At 37.0% G+C, this 20,596-nt stretch overlaps 1 protein-coding gene across 13 annotated transcripts in view; it reads left to right on the forward strand.

Annotated features, from left to right (window-relative positions):
• The window catches only part of LOC107082357 (inositol 1,4,5-trisphosphate receptor type 1-like), a 111,770-nt gene that overhangs the window by 36,004 nt on the left and 55,170 nt on the right, over positions 1–20,596 (forward strand). For 5 of the 13 annotated variants that reach the window (XM_015371006.1, XM_015371001.1, XM_015371004.1 and 2 more), the window contains 11 exons: positions 536–661; positions 864–992; positions 1,140–1,157; positions 3,118–3,238; positions 3,318–3,502; positions 5,235–5,383; positions 7,594–7,705; positions 9,374–9,409; positions 15,875–15,910; positions 16,683–16,730; positions 18,834–18,963. In XM_015371006.1, coding sequence (XP_015226492.1) covers positions 536–661; positions 864–992; positions 1,140–1,157; positions 3,118–3,238; positions 3,318–3,502; positions 5,235–5,383; positions 7,594–7,705; positions 9,374–9,409; positions 15,875–15,910; positions 16,683–16,730; positions 18,834–18,963 — 1,090 coding nt within the window. The remainder of the gene's footprint in view (positions 1–535; positions 662–863; positions 993–1,139; positions 1,158–3,117; positions 3,239–3,317; positions 3,503–5,234; positions 5,384–7,593; positions 7,706–9,373; positions 9,410–15,874; positions 15,911–16,682; positions 16,731–18,833; positions 18,964–20,596) is intronic. The other 8 variants (XM_015371009.1, XM_015371012.1, XM_015371013.1 and 5 more) reach the window with 3 other exon arrangements.

Here is a 20,596-nt window from a genome sequence, read left to right on the forward strand (position 1 = left end):
AGGTAGTTAATTATTAAACATAAATTATGTTATTAAGATGACAAACGTGGTTAAAACAGGATTAAAAACAGGATTCAGTGATTAAAGACTGATCTTTTTCGGCTTCTTGAGAACTTAAAGGAGAAACGCAAACAGGCATGATAGTAAAACCACAACACAGGCGACTGAAACAACTCTCTGAACACTTCTTTGAATTTGCTCTTTCACAGGGCCGTTGTGACTAGTTTTACTTCCTGTTTGCGACCACTAATCTGTTTTTACAACCACACATGACGTACAATATAACCACACATTTTGATGACAATACATACTGATTCACTCACATGTAAGATGGGGTTTATTCAAAACACTTCTGAAGCTCTTTTTCCTCCCAAGTTACATCCAAATACATTTCTTATATTTGTATAAAAACATAGCTGTAAGTGACTTCCCTTATTCCACTTTTAAATATGCAGTGCTTCCAAAATTTAGAGAATTTCTTTTTAGGGTGTGTGTTTTTAATTTCCTTATCAACATATTTTCTTTATCCTAATAGGTGAAGATTGCTTATATCAACTTCCTAAACCACTGTTATGTGGACACAGAGGTGGAGATGAAAGAGATTTATACATCCAACCACATGTGGAAGCTGTTTGAGAACTTCCTGGTGGACATTTGTAGGGTAAGCCAGAACCTTTTTTTTAAGAAGACTGGTAAAGATTTGAGAGATTTTGCCTGTGATCACACTGACCCTCAAGTCTGATTTGGGCCATATTTGCCTGCATTGTGAATGGGGCCTTTGATCTGCAAAGGAAACGATACAAACAGGAAGTTGGGTTCAGTTGTTTTGGCTCATGCCATTTTCCTGTCCATCCTTTTCTCAGGTGTGCAACAACACCAGCGACAGGAAGCACGCAGACACAACCCTGGAGCGTTACGTAACCGAGACGGTCATGAGCATCGTCACATGTTTCTTCAGCTCTCCTTTCTCTGACCAGAGCACAAGCCTTCAGGTAGTGTTGTCTAGCGTTTCGATTTATATAATACAAGCAGGCTTGTAGATTTACTCACAAGTGTTTTTAATGTACTCAAAAAATGTCCTTGAGGTTGACAAGATACACTTGCATTTATGTTATAAATGACTTTCTTCCCTTTAACAGATTGCCCGCCATATTTATGTAAGTAGTGGAAACTTCCCCCTTTTTTTTCCCCAACCTTTGGGTGTGTTTCTTACACACTTTCTCTGAATGTTTGAGGAGTATTCACTGTGGTTTTAGTTCCTTACTCCTTAGTCAGCACAGGACTGATTGTGTTGCACAAGGTTTTGCTGGGATGTGGTGTACATGAAGCATTGTTGGTGTGTTGTCACCTTGTGGTAGCTGTGTTTGGAACCCTTGCAAGTTTTCCTGAGAATCATGACTTAATTCTATTGAAGCAGAATCTCCTAAAACTGTGTTTGATGAGGTACTATGCTGAATATCTTCATATTTATTATAGGGACTCAGGTTTACTTTTATGAAAGTCTTTCCAAGAATTTTGTGTTCAGCGGTTTAATGTTTTTCTCTTGTAACAGGCAGCCATTCTTGGAAAGATAACTGAGGTATTAATTTTACTGTAGGGCTGCTGGCAGGTAGATACTATTTGTACTGTTGGTAGGAGTACATGATTTGTGTTGTAGTAGGTAGACATGTGATCATGAACAGCTGACCTGCTGGACATGTAATGCTTTGAACTGATTGGACTTAATCCAGACAGTCGCTCTGTTGGGTTATGAATGTCCATTGCCATGAAAAAGTGTTCATTTCCCTTTTAAGATTAAAAGCATTCTGTGGTATTGCAAACACAAATTTTCTTTGCAATTTTTGTGATGCACTAACATGAAGTAAAAGGTGACTAGGAAGTTACAAATAATAATCTTACATGTGTTATCACATGTGTGATTACTTTGTGGAATCGCCTTTCCTGCAGTTGTTCTAATCTGCAGGCAATTTTTTTTGGCCCATTTGGCTTTGCAGAATCACTTAACCTTATAATATTTCATTAAGATCCATTTATCCATCATCTTCCGCTTATGTGGGTCGGGTCGCGGGGGTAGCAGTTTCAGTAAGGTGGCCCAGACGTCCCTCTCCCCAGCCACTTGGGCTAGCTCCTCTGGGGGAACGTTTAAGTGTTCCCAGGCCAGCTGAGAAATATAGTCCCTGGGTCTCCTGCCGAGAGGACGTGCCTGGAACACCTCACCAGGGAGTCATCCTGGAAGCATCCTAAAGAGATGCCCGAGCCACCTCAACTGGCTCCTCTCGACATGAAGAAGCAGCGGCTTTACACGGAGTCCTCCCCGGATGAGATTATCATTGAGAGTTTATCTAAATTCTTTTCAAATGTAGCAGCTCTGGCTGTATTTTTCGAGTCTGTGCTGCTTCAAGGTGAACATCCACCCCAATTTCCAGTTATTTGAACTGTTTTTCCATTTGAACTGTCCAATCTACTATAATCACAGAGGAGATTATCTGCTCACTTTTCTGCCACACATAGATGTGTTGATGTAGGTTTAGAAAACAAAATTCACCTTTGACTTCATTTCACAATACTTTCTTCCAGGGTTTTGCAGTGTAACCTACTGTACAGTTCAACCTGTGGTAAACTGTAAATGGGACTTCTTCTGACTTTCTTTCAGCAGTGGGATAAGGATACTATTTTGTTACCTAACCCTGGTTTCCCAACACTAAAAACCTGCCATGTTTCTTGGTCTTTATGATGCAGTTTGTTCAGTATTTTTTTTCTGCAAAAGCTTATGGTGGCTGAACAGCTGAACTCAAATGATTGGTGATTTCTGATGCAGTTTCTCTGGCTGTCAGAGTGAAGGAGACTAACCTTTGCATGTTGGAAATGTTAAAAAATTTGTGTCATTTTACTTGCACTGAAAAACTATGTATTTCCTTATTGGATAATTATGTAAAATCACAAAAAAAATACAGAATAATGACTTTTATTTTTGCAAAAATACATTTCAAGGGGTATGAACACTTGCAGTACTTGAACTTACTGTGCTTATTCTACCTACCATACCCCGTGCTTCTTCTTTTCTCATTCTCCTGTTGTGATGATTTTCTATGTGATTTGATTCCACCTGTCTCACAGACTCGTCAGCCAGTATTTGTGCAACTACTTCAGGGAGTGTTCAGGGTCTACCACTGTAGCTGGCTGAGCCCTGCTCAGAAGCACTCAGTCGAGGGGTGCATTAAAGTACTTTCAGACGTGGGTAAGTACCAAAACTGATGCTCATAGCCAAATTCAGTAAAAGCCTTCTTAAAATGGTTAAATCTATTGGTCTTTTCCAGCAAAGAGCAGAGCGATTGCCATCCCAGTGGACCTAGACAGTCAGGTGAACAACTTGTTTGTCAAGCCCAATAACGTTGTGCAGAAGACCCTGCTCAGCTGGAAGCAGTCTGCAAAGAACACGTCCAGGAGAGAATCAAGCCTGTCTGCTTCTAAAGACTACAGAAACATCATAGAGAAGCTGCAGGTTGGTAGCAATTCAATTCATGCACTTAAGTTAATCTGACTAGAAATGTTGCAGAAAGTTGAGCAAATTGGACGGGAAAATAATGCAATTGCGAAAAAAAAAACATCAACCAAGACAAAAAAATGTTAAACAAAACAACAGGAAAACAATAGTGATACAAAATGTGAGCAGGATAAAATGGCTAATTCCATTTTTGTTTAAATATAGTTCTTTATATTTTCCAATAATATTTTGGAAGTTTTAAGAGATCCAGCTATTTGTGAATTAAACTTGAGTGATGGCAGTAGTATAAGAGATGTAGCCCTTTTTAAAACTGGACTCTAATGAATAAAAACAACTGCACTGACCTTGTTACTTAATGTACATCTTCTGGGGTTCCCATCTGCCCTTAAACTCTCTGCATCTCTTTGACATTTAAAATTAAAGTAATCTTTTAATTTTTTATATTTGTTTTATTGACTGATGATTCCAGACCTAATTTCCTTGGATTCTATAGCATAAATCTGCTAGGAATTATGAATAACTTTGGAGTCGTGTGTAACTGGACTAAACAGAAGCTTTTTGTTTAAGAGTAAAGTTGTCACAAAACTTGTACTACAGATCCTGTAAAAAACGCAACTTCCTGCAGTGAAATATGGTGGTGGCAGCGTTACCCTCTGTTGTTACTTTCCCTGTCTACTTGTGGCAGAAACCTTAATGTAGTAGAATAAAAACAAAACTCATGTGACAGGTACAGCCCAACAGTAGTTTACATATTCAAAGGTTTGTGAGAAACCCTGTGAATGATTAAGTCCTTAACTTCTGCCAATCTGTCAACGGTAGCATGTTGAAACTCTGTCTCCTGCACAGTTCTCCTGAAGTAATTGCCAGTCATCTTTGGAAATAAGGCATTTACTGATGGGAATAGTTGCAACACCCACTTCCTTCCTACTGCACACATGACTAAAGTATTCACTGGAACTGTGTAAAAAATATCAGTGACCTGTCTTGTATAGAAGAGCTGTTATCTGTACAGGAAAGTGGGTTTGGCTGAGAGGTTTATTCTTTCCTTAATAAAACAAACAGTCCCTATGGAGACATGAACTCTTTGCGGTTATGTTGTGTTGTTCAAAGGCAGGTTGTGGTTAGTCACTGACCTCCTGCCAGGCCACACATATCCACTGCTCTGAATGTCTTTGTTCAAAACTCCTTAGTCCAGTAAAAATCACAGTGTTCTATATTTTTGTGATCTTTATTAGTTGGGTTAGGGTTAGATGAATTGAATAATATAAAACAATATTGAATGAAATGAAACAGCAGTATTGATATATCAGTACAAAAACACTGTGTTCTTGGTGAGGTGTCAAATTAATAAGTAGCCTATTCAGTAATTGGTTTATGACTCAGAACTGAACTGTTCTAGCACAGATTTTTTAATGCAATTCATCTGCCGCCAGTTAGTTTATTATTCTGAAACTATATCAAGTTTTTTTTTTTTTCTTAACTGTTCATGCTCATATTATAGTACATTTACTGTTCTTAGTTAATGAAAATTAGGCAAAGTTTACCTTCTGGAGCAGAACCTTGGTTGTTGTGCCTTTTATTTTTAGCCAAAAAAACACATTTTAAGAGAAGTCGGGAATTACAATTTAGCCGTAAAAAGTGGGAATATATCAACGTCTTTGACAGATTAGCATGGGAAGTTGTCAATAGGATAACTGTTCTGTTATGGTGGCATCATGGTGTTCTACAGGACATTGTTTCGGCTCTGGAGGATCGACTGAGGCCGCTGGTCCAAGCTGAACTCTCTGTACTGGTGGATGTCCTCCATCGTCCTGAACTGCTCTTTCCTGAGAACACCGATGCTCGCAAGAAATGTGAAAGCGGAGGATTCATATCAAAGTGAGCCTTGAGTTCTGATACTGATATTATTATTTTTTTTTTATGTAACAATCTTATTTCTAGTAGTTCCAATTTTGTTTTACAACTCAAGGACACGAACTTTTGAAAGATATCAGTAAAACTACCTCATACTGAGTCATATGATACACAACCATAAACTGAGGCGTAATTCAGTTTAATAGTACAATGGTCACACATTATTGAAATTTGCCAGACTGTATCAGGTTTTTGATCTACTCTGGTCTAAGCTGGGAATCACTGCACTAAAGCATCATCAGTAGATATTTTCATTTAACTTTAGGAAGGATCTTACTATTGCTAAGCCATTTGTAAAATGTACTGTTTCAGCTTACGTTTTTAATGGTGAATCTTCTGCATCTAATTTCCATGACACACCCCAAGTGCTGCCGATGTGACATTAAGGCTACGTTTACACTGCAGCCATTTTTGTTCAATAACTTTTTTTTGTAAACCGATTCTTTAGTATGGTCTTTCGCATTTCCAAATATATGCGACTGGTATGTGCTCTCCTGTATGAACTGCATTCAAAGAAGTGTCCCGCATGCGCACTAGAAGCATATTTGTCGAGTAATAATGTTGTACAGGTCGGATAAATGCGACCTGGGCGTTCAGACACAGGTCACATTTGAAAACATCAGTTTCGAATTGGATTCAGGCTTGTTGTGTAAAAATAAAGATAGAAGCAGTGATTTAGAGTCTTTTTCTTGTAGTTGCTCCAAGTAAAAATCCTAATTGAGGAAAAAAGATACATTAAGATAAACACAATACTTAAGAGTTAAAAGGTTTGTATTAAAACATATTTTTAAAGGGTTAACTACCTCATTGTAACTTCTGACATTTAAATTGCCTGGAGGAATTACAGTTTAAGGTTTGGCCATCAGGGTCAAAGGGAGGCTGGTAGTCAGCTCTCTCCAGCAGGCTATGGGCAAAAGGCAAGTACAGCCTGCACAGATTACTAGTCCATTGCAGGGCAAAACATCTACAGACACAACTGAGGGCGGTTTAGAGATGCCAGTTAGCCTACTGATCATGTTTTTGGACTGTGGGAGGAAGCCTGAGTACCTAGAGACAACTCAGGCATGGACAGGGAGAACATGCAGTCTCCTGGCAGGAAGACGCCAGGCCGGGAATCGAACCCAGGACCTGCAAACAAAGTGATCAGATACTATTGGGTCTAGAAGGTATTCCCTTAAATAAAATATCAAACCTATCAAATCCATTTCAGTAATTTTGTTAGTTGTTTTTTTTTTGGTTTTGTTTTTTTATCATTGTCCCATTTTCTGTTATTCAGTATTTTTATTTATTTATTTTTTGAGTGTTTTGGCTGCAAGACCAGGACTTGAAAGTGAAAGCAGACAATGAGGCAAATGTATCTAGTTTTGATTTAAACATGGGGCTAACCGTTGAATTGGTAACGTGAAACTTTCTTTTTAGGGTGTTTCTATACTGAACGGAGGGCAGTTTAAGGGAGAGATCCTGAGATCCTAAAAGCTGCTTTTACAGTTTTAGATACTTTAGAAACAGATGGTATACTTGAATTCAAAGAGTATATGATCCCTCTACATTTATGGAGAAGAATAAACACTTAATGTAAGTTTAAGCTTGGCCATTAAGAGCTTTACACATAATGAGAAGGATTTAGAATTATGGGCTGAACCTCAGTGGTAGCAAATATAGAGAGGCTAAAACCACAACAGAATGGGATCCGTTTCAGCCGGGCCAGTCAGCATCCCCCCTTACATTCTGGATTAAATGAAGGGTTTCCAGGAATTGTTTGAACAGTTTTCCTCACTCTGAATCACAACACAAAAAAAATATAACTGATTTAGAATATCAAGGATTCAAATATTAGGGAATATAATCTCAATATATGGTTATTTTTATTTAAAGCATTTAAAGGCTGTAAGATAAAACCTGTTTTCTTCATTTAGAAGTAGAAAACAAATCTTTGAGAACTAAATCTTTTCATTAATATGACTTCATTGAATGTGTTCTGTTGCACTTACTGGCCTTAAGCTGTCACTCATACAGATGTAGCCCTGTTATGTATTATACCATGCTATTTACCATAGTATACCACACTGTTGATTTAGCTTTTGATTGTATTGAAATGTTGCTTCACTTGCTTGTTGTTGGTTTACAGCAGCAAATTCAGAATCATTACTTTCCTTCCTCTCCTCTTTGACCAGACTGATCAAACACACCAAGCAGCTACTGGAGGAGAACGAGGAGCGTCTCTGCATCAAGGTGCTGCAGACGCTCAGGGAAATGATGACGAAAGATCGAGGCTATGGGGTGAAGGTATGCAAAGCCTGGTTTCTGTCTGAATGAGAGTTTAGCAAAGAATGTCCCACATATTAGATATTGATTAACTGCAATGGACCCTTCTGGAAGTTTTATAAAATGTATATTTTCTCTACCTTTTTATTTGCTTTCGTTAAGTGTGAATAGGTTCTGATAATTTTATTTACATTTACAATTTTCCTTTTAAATCCTTGCAGCCACTACAGTTGGAATTTATTTTCAACTTTGTCCACTTCGATGATCAATGTTTTTTTTTTCTAGATGCTTTAATAGAAATAACGCTGAAAATAGGTTCCTTCCTTGGTTATCTTCCACAAAAAAAAAAGTACTGAAACTGTATGCAGCCAAACTGTATACAAAAGACCAAAATCACACATTGCAGCATTATTAACACTATTAACAGCATGCATGGTCCAGTTCTTTCATGCAACTGTTTTCTATACCATTCATTGGCTGCTAAGGATCTCTGTACTAACACAAAGGAACTTAGTAGTGACTAAATGAATTTTGTTTTATTTGGATTAGGAGGTCAGTTACTGCTTCTTAATCTACTGTAATATAAATCACAGGGAATCAGGTTGTTACCTTTGACTAAATGGTTGTTACAGCACAATTTGTACAGTTATGATTAAAGCAGACTAAATCTAGCAATGTAAAAAAGAAAAAAAATTATTACTCTCACTCTGAAAGCAGCAACACAACACATGTCTAAAACAGGAATCTGTTTAGCAATCAGGATCAAATTAAGCATATTTTTATCAAGCAACCTTTATAAAATGTTTTTGTCTCAAAAGGCTGTAACAAATACTATCAGAATATATTGAAACTTACAGTACATCAAACAGCTGTAAATATTATTTCAAATAAATCATAAGTGAACACACCAAACGTAAATGTTATTGTCTTAAATTAAAATATATAAAAAAAACAACCTATAAAAACTGCTTTGCTTCAAGTATCAACAGCTTTTTTTAAGATCCTGTAGCAATACTTCACTGTATTTAACACATGGTTTTATCGAGTGTTAATAGTAAACTTGAGGCTTGTGGCCCAGAAATGTTTTGAGGGGAAAAAACACTGTTAAGAGGACAATTATCCACTTTTTACATGTTTGCACCTTTCAAATTGGATTGATCATTACTAGTGGGCATTTCTGCATTTCTGAAGAAGTCTTACACAAATTGGTCACTAAATGTTCAAAATATAAAGAAGCTATTTGTTTTCATCAAACCTTATCTATGTTAATTAATTAGTCTGGCTAATATCATCTACTAACTTAACACGTTAAACCGCCTTCTTCACTCATTGGTGGTCTTGATTAAGATGTGTGATTTGTCCTAAAACAAATGTTATGTATTAATGCAGAATTTTACAGTAATGAAAAGAAAAACCCAACCTCTAATTTAATGTCATTTGTTCAGTGTTGGATGTTTTTCCTGTAAAGGCAGATTTATGTCCCCACTGAAAAAAAAAAATGCTCAAATTATTGGTTCTGGTTTTTTTCAAAAAAGGACTTTAACACATCTTTAGCACAGGCACCGATACACCTAGAAGGCACTGTTATGTTTTTGTTAAAAAGCTTTACATGTGCACATTTGTGAAGGGAGCTTTAACATGCTAACAAGCTCTACTAACGGTCTGCCTCCTATACTTTTTCTCTTGCAGCTGATTGCCTTTGATGATGAAATGGATGTGGCTGAGGTTGATCATTTTACTTACTATTGTGACGTCCATTGATTTGTTTCACACTAACAAAATAGAAAGTAGTCTTTTGAGCTTCCCAATCCCATCCTTGGCACATTTCAACAGCTTACTGTAGATCATCCCTTGTTTTGTGTTTGCCTACGTTATTAGGAGTCGGTTGTGGACTTCATGTCAAATTATAGTATTTTATTGACACTTGTAGTTTAGTTATTCACTGTGCTTGTCTGTCCTGCTTGCACATGTATAGTTATTTGCCATGTTAGTGTGCTTTATAAGCTATAGTAATTAGTTTTTTTATGCTTTTGAAATAGGCTGAGAATATAAGTTTATTACATTTGATATGTATCTATCTCATTGATCTGGTACGTTTAGGTAAGGATTACTGTAAATTACATATTTACACTTATAAAGTCCATATTTAAGTATTAGCCCTAAAATATTTTTTTTTTATGTTAAATTGACATTCATCATCACTACATTTAACTATATCACTTTAACATTTTAACTGTACAAGTTCTCTTACTGTCAAAGATGATAGCTGTGTCCAAACATCCGCCCTAACCCCTAAAACCCACATATATATATTTATACATTTACAATGAAATTTAGATTTTTATTTTAAATTACTCTAGATGTTGTGCTTATGTTTTTTTTTTGTTTTGTTTTTTTTTCAATAAATGGTTGTAGTTCTTACCATTAACTTATATTCCAGATACAGAGTTGAGGATTTGGCAAATGAAGCAAGAGGAATTATTTTTGTTGGTTTTCAGGGATACAATTTTCAATCATCGTATTGTTTTATTTCTGATCCTGCAATTTTTCAAAGCTTTGACATGCCAAGGCAGTTTTTTTTTTTATTGAAGTTATTTATTGGAAATAGAAAGATATGCAGCTGTATTAATTTTTTTTTTCAATCTGAATAGCTTGTTATGTGGTAAAGAGGCAATACAACTTGTGTTTGAGAGATTTGTGTGGCATAAAGGGGGTTTCATTTATCCTTTTTTTTATTATTTACAGAACCACATATAATTTATATTTTAAATGTGCTTTAGTGTTGGGAATATGAATTTCTGTTGTCGGCACTGTTGGCATCATAAGTTGACCAGGATTAGTGTTTATTCCCTTAAAACAGTAAATTCTTTCACCAACTATGAGATATTTAAGAAGCTACTGACTTTTTCTTTCTGTTAAGCCTTCTTATTTCCTGAAAGTCTTGCACTTTCTCTTTATCCCAGCGTAAATTAACCACATATGTGTCGAAGCACATCAAAGGAAAGGGTTTCCTCCTGAATAGTTTCTTCCTTCAAACTTAAACTATTTTCAGCTCCTCGTTGGTTTGAAAAGTTTACTTCAGATTTCCTATTTGTATGCAGCAAAAAAACTTCCACAGTAAGGAAAATTCTTTGACCTATGGCGACTCATAAACATCCAAGTTAACATCCACAATTTTTTAAGTCTTGAAGGCCCTCACACCCTTCAAGGACATAAAAAAATTCAATGCAGACATCTTTAGTTCAAAGTAATTACACAGATTTTTTGGCAAATGTGAACATTTCTGTAACTAGTCAAGTTTAACAACTCTTAGACATTTTTTATAAAGCACACATTCAACTCTGATATCTTTTTAAAAAAATAATCCCACTAAATTGTTCAGCGGTCTTATGCCACAGCATGCTGACTCTCAGTCTGCACAAACAAATGCTCCTGATCTCTGCATACCAAAATGTAAGGTATGGCCTCAACTGGTGATAGCTTTCTCTACTTTCTGATTATTTTGACGTTATGCTTTATTTGACCACAGAGGAATCAATCGGGAATCAATTGGGAAACTTTAATCCCGAAATGGTCAGTTGATCTTTTACCATAAAATATGACACCGATACAGTAACACTTGGCTGACCAGGGCACATCAAAGGCAACAGAAATGCTTCACAGATGTGATTTCCATTTTTTATCAGAAAAAGAAAATTTATTTTCTTAGGTTTCACCCTCATAATGTGTTTACCAGTGCATTATGCACAGCAAAAATATGTTAAAAAGTGTAATAACTCTTTAATGTTAGTTTATAACATTTATGGCTCTTTGTTAAGTTATTTATTTTAAATGACAGCTACTGGAATGACGTCATCATTTTACTCATGTTGTCGGTGGCAAATGCTTTACTATTTCAAGTCGCCTACGGGTTTTTCCTGAATTCTCTTAGTATATCAAAAGTGAAAGAACACTTTGTCAAAGCAGTAGAATCTGTGTGCTCCGTGCAAAACCTGTTAAAAGCACCTCAAAACATTTAGTGAAGTAAAAAAAAAAAAAAGACCAGTGTTACCTTGCTCAGCCAAAAGAATGCTGAGTATGAGGGACTTAACAAACATGTTAGGTGAGGAAATGGAGCAAATTTATTGGAAAGGGTCTTTCCAGACTTGCAGGAAGAAGCATTTTCTCGGTTTCTCTATTAGGTCTGTTTTGTTTTCCTTCCTTTCCTCCCTGTTGCTGGCTGTTTTTGGTGCTGAAGTATTGGAAATCCCCCCCCCCCCAAAAAAGCTCTTGGTATGGCAACTCTGCCCATAAGCAGTAACTTAAGATTGTACTCCTAACCCTGACTTCAACAGCCCAGTACGTGCTCTCTGCCACTCAATCATGTGGATACGGTAACTCACATTAGCAACAGCACGCAGGGGTCTGGCTGATAGTCGCATGCAAGCCTGAACCCCATGCTGACTGCAAGATAAACTTCCCCTATACCTGTTACGTAACCCAAGTGTTAAACCTGATGCTGTTTTCTGACCAACCACACCTCGCAAACACACAAACAAGCAGGCCCCTCCCAAACCTAAACAGCAAGCCAAAGGTCCCAGGAGCGAGTGCAGCTGTTAGTTTCACTACTGCCTGACAGTCTGCCTCATGCCTCTTGTAGCTGCATGCCCTGTCCATGCACCAGATTTTGCAGATTCAGTCTAGATGAGTGAGCGGGAATGAGGCCAAGTGCCTCTTCCCCAGGGTGCATGTCATTTTTCACTTAAGAAAAACATGGTAACATCTTAGCCAGGGAATCTTTTAGATCTGCCCTGCTTCTTTTTCTGGAGGATTGCTGCTGTTTCTGCTTCATGTAAAAGTTTTAAATGGGTTCAGGATTTTTCTTTTTTTTATGGTTTTGTGTGTGTTTTAACCCCACCTCTCTAGCACATTAATTTCTTATCATTATGCTTTAACCATTTTTTTTGTTGCCCCCCCCTTATTTAGTCTTGCCAATCTTCCAGTTTTCTCAGTGTTCTTGCCGGTTTTTCATTATTGAAATCAAGAATATTTTCTGAACCCCTAAGTTTCCATTTTTCTTCATTTACTCTTATGCTTAAGGGCAATTCTGAAAGTTTTAGACTGCAGTTCTTGCCGTCAGTCAATGGGGGGAGCTCTAGGTTTTTCCTTGCTCTGTCCAGCCTAGTCCTAACTTACTTAAATTGAGACTGTTCAGGTCTTGGCCTGAATCCAGCTCTCTAGCAGAAGTAAGATGTGATAATATTTTAACTTGGTTTCCCTCCTTTCTATCCCTGACATTGAATCTTATCAGTAATTTGTGAAGCAATGAAGGCCAGGTAAGAAGTGTCAACTGTCTATGGTGAATGGACACTCAGTACGTGAAGATGGCAGGAGTAATTTATTTATTTATTTATTTTGCATATAAATTAAATTAAAACTCCCAGGTCTCAAAAAGGAAAGAAATTAATCTCCATTTGGTCTTTTAAAAATGTGCATGCGTCTTTTTATATTTTTTGCGGTCTTTTTCGCCAGATTTTTCGAGTCACAATTTTTTTCCCTACTACTTTATACATATTTTAGAGATTTGTTGGAAATATGACAAACAGATGTGATGTTAAAAGCTATGGAGGTCAAGTTAAATTGATGACGCATGTTTTTTGAAGCTAAAAGAGTTTCAGATGGGTTTTTGGGATAGCAAATGAGGCCAGATTACTCAAACGATGCGTGCATTCGCATTAAAAAAGAACTTATTAAGCTTAATCATACTGACAGATTCTAACTGTGCCTTCGGTCTCTTGCATAATGCATGAATTTTCTGTTGAAATTGTTGATGTTAAAGGAGGCTTTGAGCAGGGAAATTCCTGTCCAGTTGCACAATTAATCAGCATAAAGTGGCATGACGGAGTTTCAATTGTATGTTTATGCCCAAGTTTGACTGTGCTCACTTTTCCACATCCCCAGCCCCCATGCGCAGTCAAGTTAATACATCTATATGTGGACAGTTTTTGATCTCTCTGACTGAACACCTCCCAACTATAAAAGCAGGTTACCTTCTTTAGAGTTTTGGAAAGGCTGACAAAAGTTCCGTCTCTGTTTGATTATAGCAGAGATTCACCGTCAGTGATTTGTTGGCCGATTTCCCTCCATCAACTTTGTAAATCTCTGACCTATAGATGCTGACATTAGCAGGTTCACATTTCTGTGAAAGAACTTAAAATTACTCCAAATATAAATTTTTTTTTTTCATAAAAAAATTGCAGTTTTCATGCAAAGCATCCCAAAGCTACAAAGCTTTCTCTCTGCATCATTTAAAATGTGCAGTTTCAGTCTCTTTTTCCAGAGCATGGGATAGATGTAACTGTGTTTAAACAATCAGTTTAAATTAATAACATCATATCTCACGTACATCTGTTAAACCAAATTAAACTCACTTATATATACACTTCAAAATATATAAATATATACAGTGATACCATTTGTAACATGGCATTGCTACTCTATCTAAATCTCTTTAAAGAAAAAAAAAGATTATGAGGGAAGGAAAGCTCTGACTCACTTTTTAGGAACAGATCTTTAAACGACTGATTCGTTTATTAGAAATACACAATCCAGAAGCATTTTTTCTTATCGATCTAAAATTATTTTAAAATAGGGCAGAGTTGGCATTGCAGTGAATTTAAGAAAGAAAGAAAGAGAGAAAGAAAGAAAGAGAGAAAGAAAGAAAGAAACACAGCTTTATATTCATTTCAAACAGATGGAAATGAATTGGGTTGAACATTAAAGATTGGGTTATGCTTGACGCACATACAATCCGTGCGGAAAATTTGCTGCAAGTCACAATTTCTTCAGAGTTTATGCCATGCTGTCCAAGAGCAACAGTAATTTCTCTCCATATTTTTTTCCTCGATCTTTTAATTGTGTTGATATTTATGGTCTAATTCACAGGGCATCTGTAGTTGTTTATATTTGCAAACATTCGCCGTTAGGAGCTGTTGCTCGCTCACAATGTTTTTCCACACTGATCCACAGGGATCACGCATTGGTGCCATCAGAAACGTATCAATATGTGAGGAGCCATCATTTTTATTTTTTATTTTGTTAAGCTGTATGTTTAGGATCCATCCATCCATCCGTTATCTGACACACTTGTTCCAATTGGGGTCGCGAGGGGTGCCGGTGCCTATCTCCAGCCTTTCAATTGGCGAGAGGCGGGGTACACCCTGGACAGGTCGCCAGTCCATCGCAGTATGTTTAGAATATTGGATGCATTATGTATTGAGGACTTATTAAAACTCAAACTCATGCTTTCTGCTGGTATGTTTCAGCACGTCAAAATGTGGAATACATTTGTGATTAAGGGTGAGCAGTTTAGTGTACAGGGATTTTTGGCCATGTATCTCATTGTCATAATTTCTCATAATCTGAATAAATGTGATAATTCTATCATCACAACACAACAACGTTTAACATAAGGTATTTTAATTCCTTTTTTTCTGTGGTATCTTTTTCTTTTTTGTTATTTTGAGATGTTGACTTAAATTAGATTACATTTGTAGCCCATTTCTACATGTTCCCTAAACGTTAGGCTAGTTATTCTTTGAGGTTATTACATTTGGGTTATTTTTGGTAACCCATTGCTAATCATTCAACTCTGATAAAAGAATTATGGAACTGTTTTTTTGCCAACAGTCTAAAATGTTGTATGGTAGCAACATGTATCTGTACACTAATTGGTGCAAAGTTTCTGCATATCCTTGCATTTTAGTGACATTTGCAGTGTCATGTTGAGGATGAGTAGCAGGTTAAAAGGGAACCAGAGGCTACTAAATGTGCTATGCAGTGTTGTACTATAACAATGTTCTATTAAAGGGACAAAATGTTGTTGTTGTTTTTTTTTTCTTTACAGAACTTGTGCTTTCTTGCTGCACCAGGTTTAGCTGCTTCTCATACGTTGTCTCGCCATAAAAACAATCATGCAATGTTGCCTTCCACCCTTAAGTCTGTCATGCACATTAATGATGTTGAGTCGTGCATGTTAGTCGACTATAGAATTTCCATACATAAATCAAATCTTTTAAATATATAATAGGATCAGGTGATGTTTTATATTATTTTATTTAAGAAGGGGTTTTACGCAATGAGGGCAAAAGCAACACAAAGCAGTCCACTCATTCCTGCCTTAACTAACATCAGCCTTTTATCTCCAATTAGCTGGCACCTCCACCTGAGCCTGAAGTCGCTGCAGAGGTGTGTTCAAAAGACACATGTTGCCCAATGATATGGATCTCTCCCATTGTATTTGTGCTTGGTGTCTTATATATCTTCATCTAAGCAGAAAAGGATCCCTTCCCATTCTCATACATTTTCTCTCTTGATGCCTCCATCAACCCATACAATTCTGCCTCAGTGAAACCCAGCTCTTAAATTATTGACCAAACCCCAGTTTCTTGACACCCGTAAGATTGTGCAGCAATGAGGGGGGTGGGGGGTTCTGAGTCATGGATGAGGTTTTTTTTTTTTTTTTTTTTCATGCCAGATTGGTGCTGCAGTGTATCTGTGAGTAACTTTATTATCTGATCAGTCTTTTAGCATCTCTGGTAGCTTGGTTTTCTGTCATTTAATAAGTTGACCTTGCTACATTTTTTTAAATGAGGGACTTGCCTTACAAGAAAGTGACCGAAGTGTGACATTGACCACATCAAGTTCTGGGAATGAGATTCTGAAGAGCTTTCCCAAGTCAAAAAAAATTGCAGGTGCTGCTTGTTTTAGAATGAAAAGCAGTCCTCCCTCGCATGGAACTGTGCATGAGTTTGACTCGACCTCACATCTTCCCTGACACAACCACTTCCCTCTTAACTGCATGATCAAATCTGCACCCTGTTTCCTGCATGCTTGTAAAGTCACTAATTTGCACAGGATCAATGGCCTGTTTTGTTCTCTTAATTATTTTCCCCACTTTTCCCAACTTTTATTTTATTTTTTTTGTCTATGCTTTCTGCTAACTCACAACACCTTTAAGGAGCTTGATCCCAACCAGCCACTGAAGCAAGTGGAGGATCAAAGGAGGGTAGGTAAAGTGTTTTGCTGTGGTCTGGTCCAAGACTGTCCTTTCGCTGTGCGACAGCTGACTAACTGTTACGAATCCCTCACAATCACACTGCTTCCACAGCATGGCGCCCACTCCCTTCCCTGACCCCTTTTATTGAATCTGACATGTGAGGCAGCTCAGCAGGAGGACAACACCTGTGCCCTTCAATCTTTTTGCAACATATGCGGCTGTGTTAGAAAGAATACTTCAATAACGCCAACCATGCCGCTGAAAGTTACACCAATCAAGCAAAGGGCAATTCATGTAGTCACCCAGGGAAGTGGGAGCAACCCCATGGTAGTCTTGGGTCTGCAAGGCCGTAACTTAAGATTTTTCTTTTGTGTTATGGTATCAAGTTGGTCATCTCTTTTCTAGGTACCCACATGGTGTAGATCTGTAGTCAATCAGCTCTATTTTACTTTTTATGATACTTTAAGGCCTTCATATGTTATCCATTCAAATCTTCTCAACTTTACTCTTAGATGTCAAGAAAATAAATCTTTGTTTCTCCTTTAAAAACTCCTGAGCTTAGCCTATTTTGCTTGGTTTGATCCATCAAAAGAAGGTGGTGGACTAAATACTTTGGAAATGGACTGAGGTCACTTTTCCATGTGCCCAGAACTTTAACTTGTTTTTCACATCTTTTTTTCACATCCTGACTACTTATGGAAATACAAGTGCAGTGATTAGTAGGAGGTCCATTAGAATTATTTTTAGTTTGATTATCTAATCTCATACAGTCCTTCTCAAAATATTAGCATATTGTGGTAAAGTTAATTATTTTCCATCATGTAATGATTAAACTTGAACATTCATATATTTTGGATCCATTGCACACTAACTGAAATATTTCAAGTCTTTTATTGTCTTAAAACAGATGATTTTGGCATACAGCTCATGAAAACTCAAAATTTCTATCTCACAAAATTAGCATATCATGAAAAAGGTCTCTAAACTAGCTATGCATCTAATCATCTGAATCAACAAATTAACTCTAAACACCTGCAAAAGATTCCTGAGGCCTTTAAAACTCTCGGCCTAGTTCATCACTCAAGACCCCAGTCATGGGTAATACTGCCGACCTGACTGCTGTCTAGAAGGCCATCATTGACACCCTTAAACAAGAGGGTACGACACAGAAAGATATTTTTGAATGAATAGGCCGTTTCCAGAGTGCTGTATCAAGGCATCTCAGTGGGAAGTCTGTGGGAAGGAAAAGTGTGGCAGAAAACGATTGTGGAGAAGGTTGACTTTTTTTTGTATTAAAAACTCTTTTCTTTTATTGGTCGGATGAAATATGCTAATTTTGTGAGATAGGATTTTGGGGTTTTCATGAGCTGTATACCAAAATCATCCGTATTAAGACAATAAAAGACTGGAAGTATTATAGTGTGCAATTAAATATATGAATGTTCAAGTTTTATCATTACATTATGGAAAATAATGAACTTTATCAAAGTATGCTAATATTTTGAGAAGGTCCTGTATTTCATAAGAGTCAATCAGCCAAAACAATGATCTTTTCTAAAGTAAACAGATTGGAATAGAAAGTAATTTGGACATAATATGCAGTTAGATTAAGTTGAACTATTTAGGAAATTTTAGCATGTTAATGTATATTCCTGAAAGTTTTTAAAGAAAAATTAGATGATGTAATGGTCGATCTTCATGGCTTTGAAATGTTTGTTTACAAGTGTGAAATCATGAGAACAAAGTGTTAATCCAGCAAGTCACAGATGTGACTCGTAGTACAATAACTCGAGCTGCGCATGAGCAACCGGAACAGTCAGCGCTTTCAGCACTACCCTCTGGTGGTCAGTAGGTATGAAACAGAACTTTGATAATATAAAGAATTGCTATCAATCAATCAATAAAAATAAATAAAAAAATACATGTGATATTTAAATTTTTTTGTGTGCGTTGCCATTTGTTTATTTTTTTTGTGTCTTGTGTGCAGCCTTATCATCATTTAGATTGTATCTGTTATTTTTTCACTCATTTGTTGCCACAATGTTCCAGTATCTTGGCCTGGAGATAAATTGCTTTGGTAAACTGTATGTTTTTCACTCTTAAATCCAACAGGGTGAGGCTCTGCGTCAGATTTTAGTCAACCGGTACTACGGGAATGTTAAATCTGGTCAGAGGAGAGACAGCCTCACATCCTACAGCAATGGTCCACTCACGGCTGGAGCTCAAGGAAAATCACCTACCCGTGAGTTGAATGACACAGTGGTGATTAGTCCCTCTCACATGAGATAAATACACTAAGAACATCTGATAAACTATGTGACTGGAACTAATAAGGTTTCAATTAAGCACTTGGATTTTAGCTAGAACTGATAAGTTGTTTATGCCTTCCAATTCTGCTGCCATTTTTCTTTACAAAGGTTTGGGATTTTTGTAGGCATTTTAATGTGAAATTTGATTAGCAAAAGTGAAAGATGTGAAATCTTTTTAAAGAGTTCACCAGAAATGGAAGATTAGTCAAGATGTTCCAATTGCTTTCTGATTAAAATGCATGATGTCTATCTTTGTCTGTGTAGTTAGAATTAAGATCTTGTCAGTTAATATGAATGCAGAGGTGAAATCTTAGACATTTTCATTTTAATTCCACTTTTAGAAACTCCATAAACAGAAGCCAATAGATAAGGGACAGAAATGTGGAATCAGACCCTCTGCACAATGAAAGCTAATGTTGAATTTTTGCCCTTCTGGTCTGTTTAAGCTTTATAACTGGCGTTGCCTGAGACATTAGGTTATTTTTTTATTATTATCATTATTTAAAATGTCTTTCATGTGGGAAATGACAGTTGGTTTCACATTTAACAGAGAAAAGTAACCAACGGATAACACTGACTCTTTCCAGTGGGTAGCAGTGAACGGATTGTGGGTCGAGTCTTTTGATGAAGATCACATATTTTCTTCATGAGCATTTAGTAGTTGCCCATAGAAAATAAAACTGAATGCAAAGGCATGGAAACGGATATTCCATTCTCCCTTTGGTATATTCGCTTATCTAAAGAAAAAAAAGTAAATTTTATGAGGGATGCTACCTACTACATATTATAATTTTCACATAAAGATGCCTGATTTAGTGCTTATGAATCAGATTCATACCAGTGACCTTGCGCCCGTTCAAGCTTACTCCCGGCTGTTGTGCCGCTGAGCATGCCAGCTCTCTCCTTGGCCCAACTTTGGCCGTGTCGTTGCCAAGAGACCGGCGTTCCAAGCTCCGTGTAGAACGGGACATGTTGTTGATTCAGCTGCTTGCCCAGCCAGAGATGGCTCTGATGGGTGCTGTTATGTCATCACTACTGCATATGTTGGATGGCAGCAAGAATTGTAATCCCTCTATGGATGAAAGGCAAATGTAGATGAATTTTTGTTTGGTGTCTGACTGACATAATGTGTGAGTTGTTAAATTAAGTTTTAAATTTTAATTTTGAAGTGTCGCTGTTTATTGGCACCCCGTATTTTACTATGCACACCATCCCCAGGGTGATTCTCGATGATGGCAGCATCATGCTTTGGAGATGCTTCTCATCAGCAAGGATAGGGAGAGTTGCTGTCTTATTCATATGAAATGCAAGAAAATTCTGGGAGAAGAAATTTTTCAAACTGCAGAAAACTTGCAAAAAACTTGCTACCATCAGATGACTGAACTTGTTCCTTTTAATCAGAGATAAATGGGCAAGGAAATCTAAATTATTGCAATGCTTACCTAAACACTGTCAAAAGACCAAAAGGTACCAGCTGTAATTGCAGCATAAAGTAGTGCTTCAAAATATTGACTCATGACCGATTAATAAAAACCATGCCCCACTTTTCAGATTATGTGTGGACAA

This window comes from Cyprinodon variegatus, unplaced genomic scaffold (assembly GCF_000732505.1).
Source record: "Cyprinodon variegatus isolate N-32 unplaced genomic scaffold, C_variegatus-1.0 Scaffold51, whole genome shotgun sequence".
In the NCBI taxonomy this organism is placed as follows: Eukaryota; Metazoa; Chordata; class Actinopteri; order Cyprinodontiformes; family Cyprinodontidae; genus Cyprinodon; species Cyprinodon variegatus.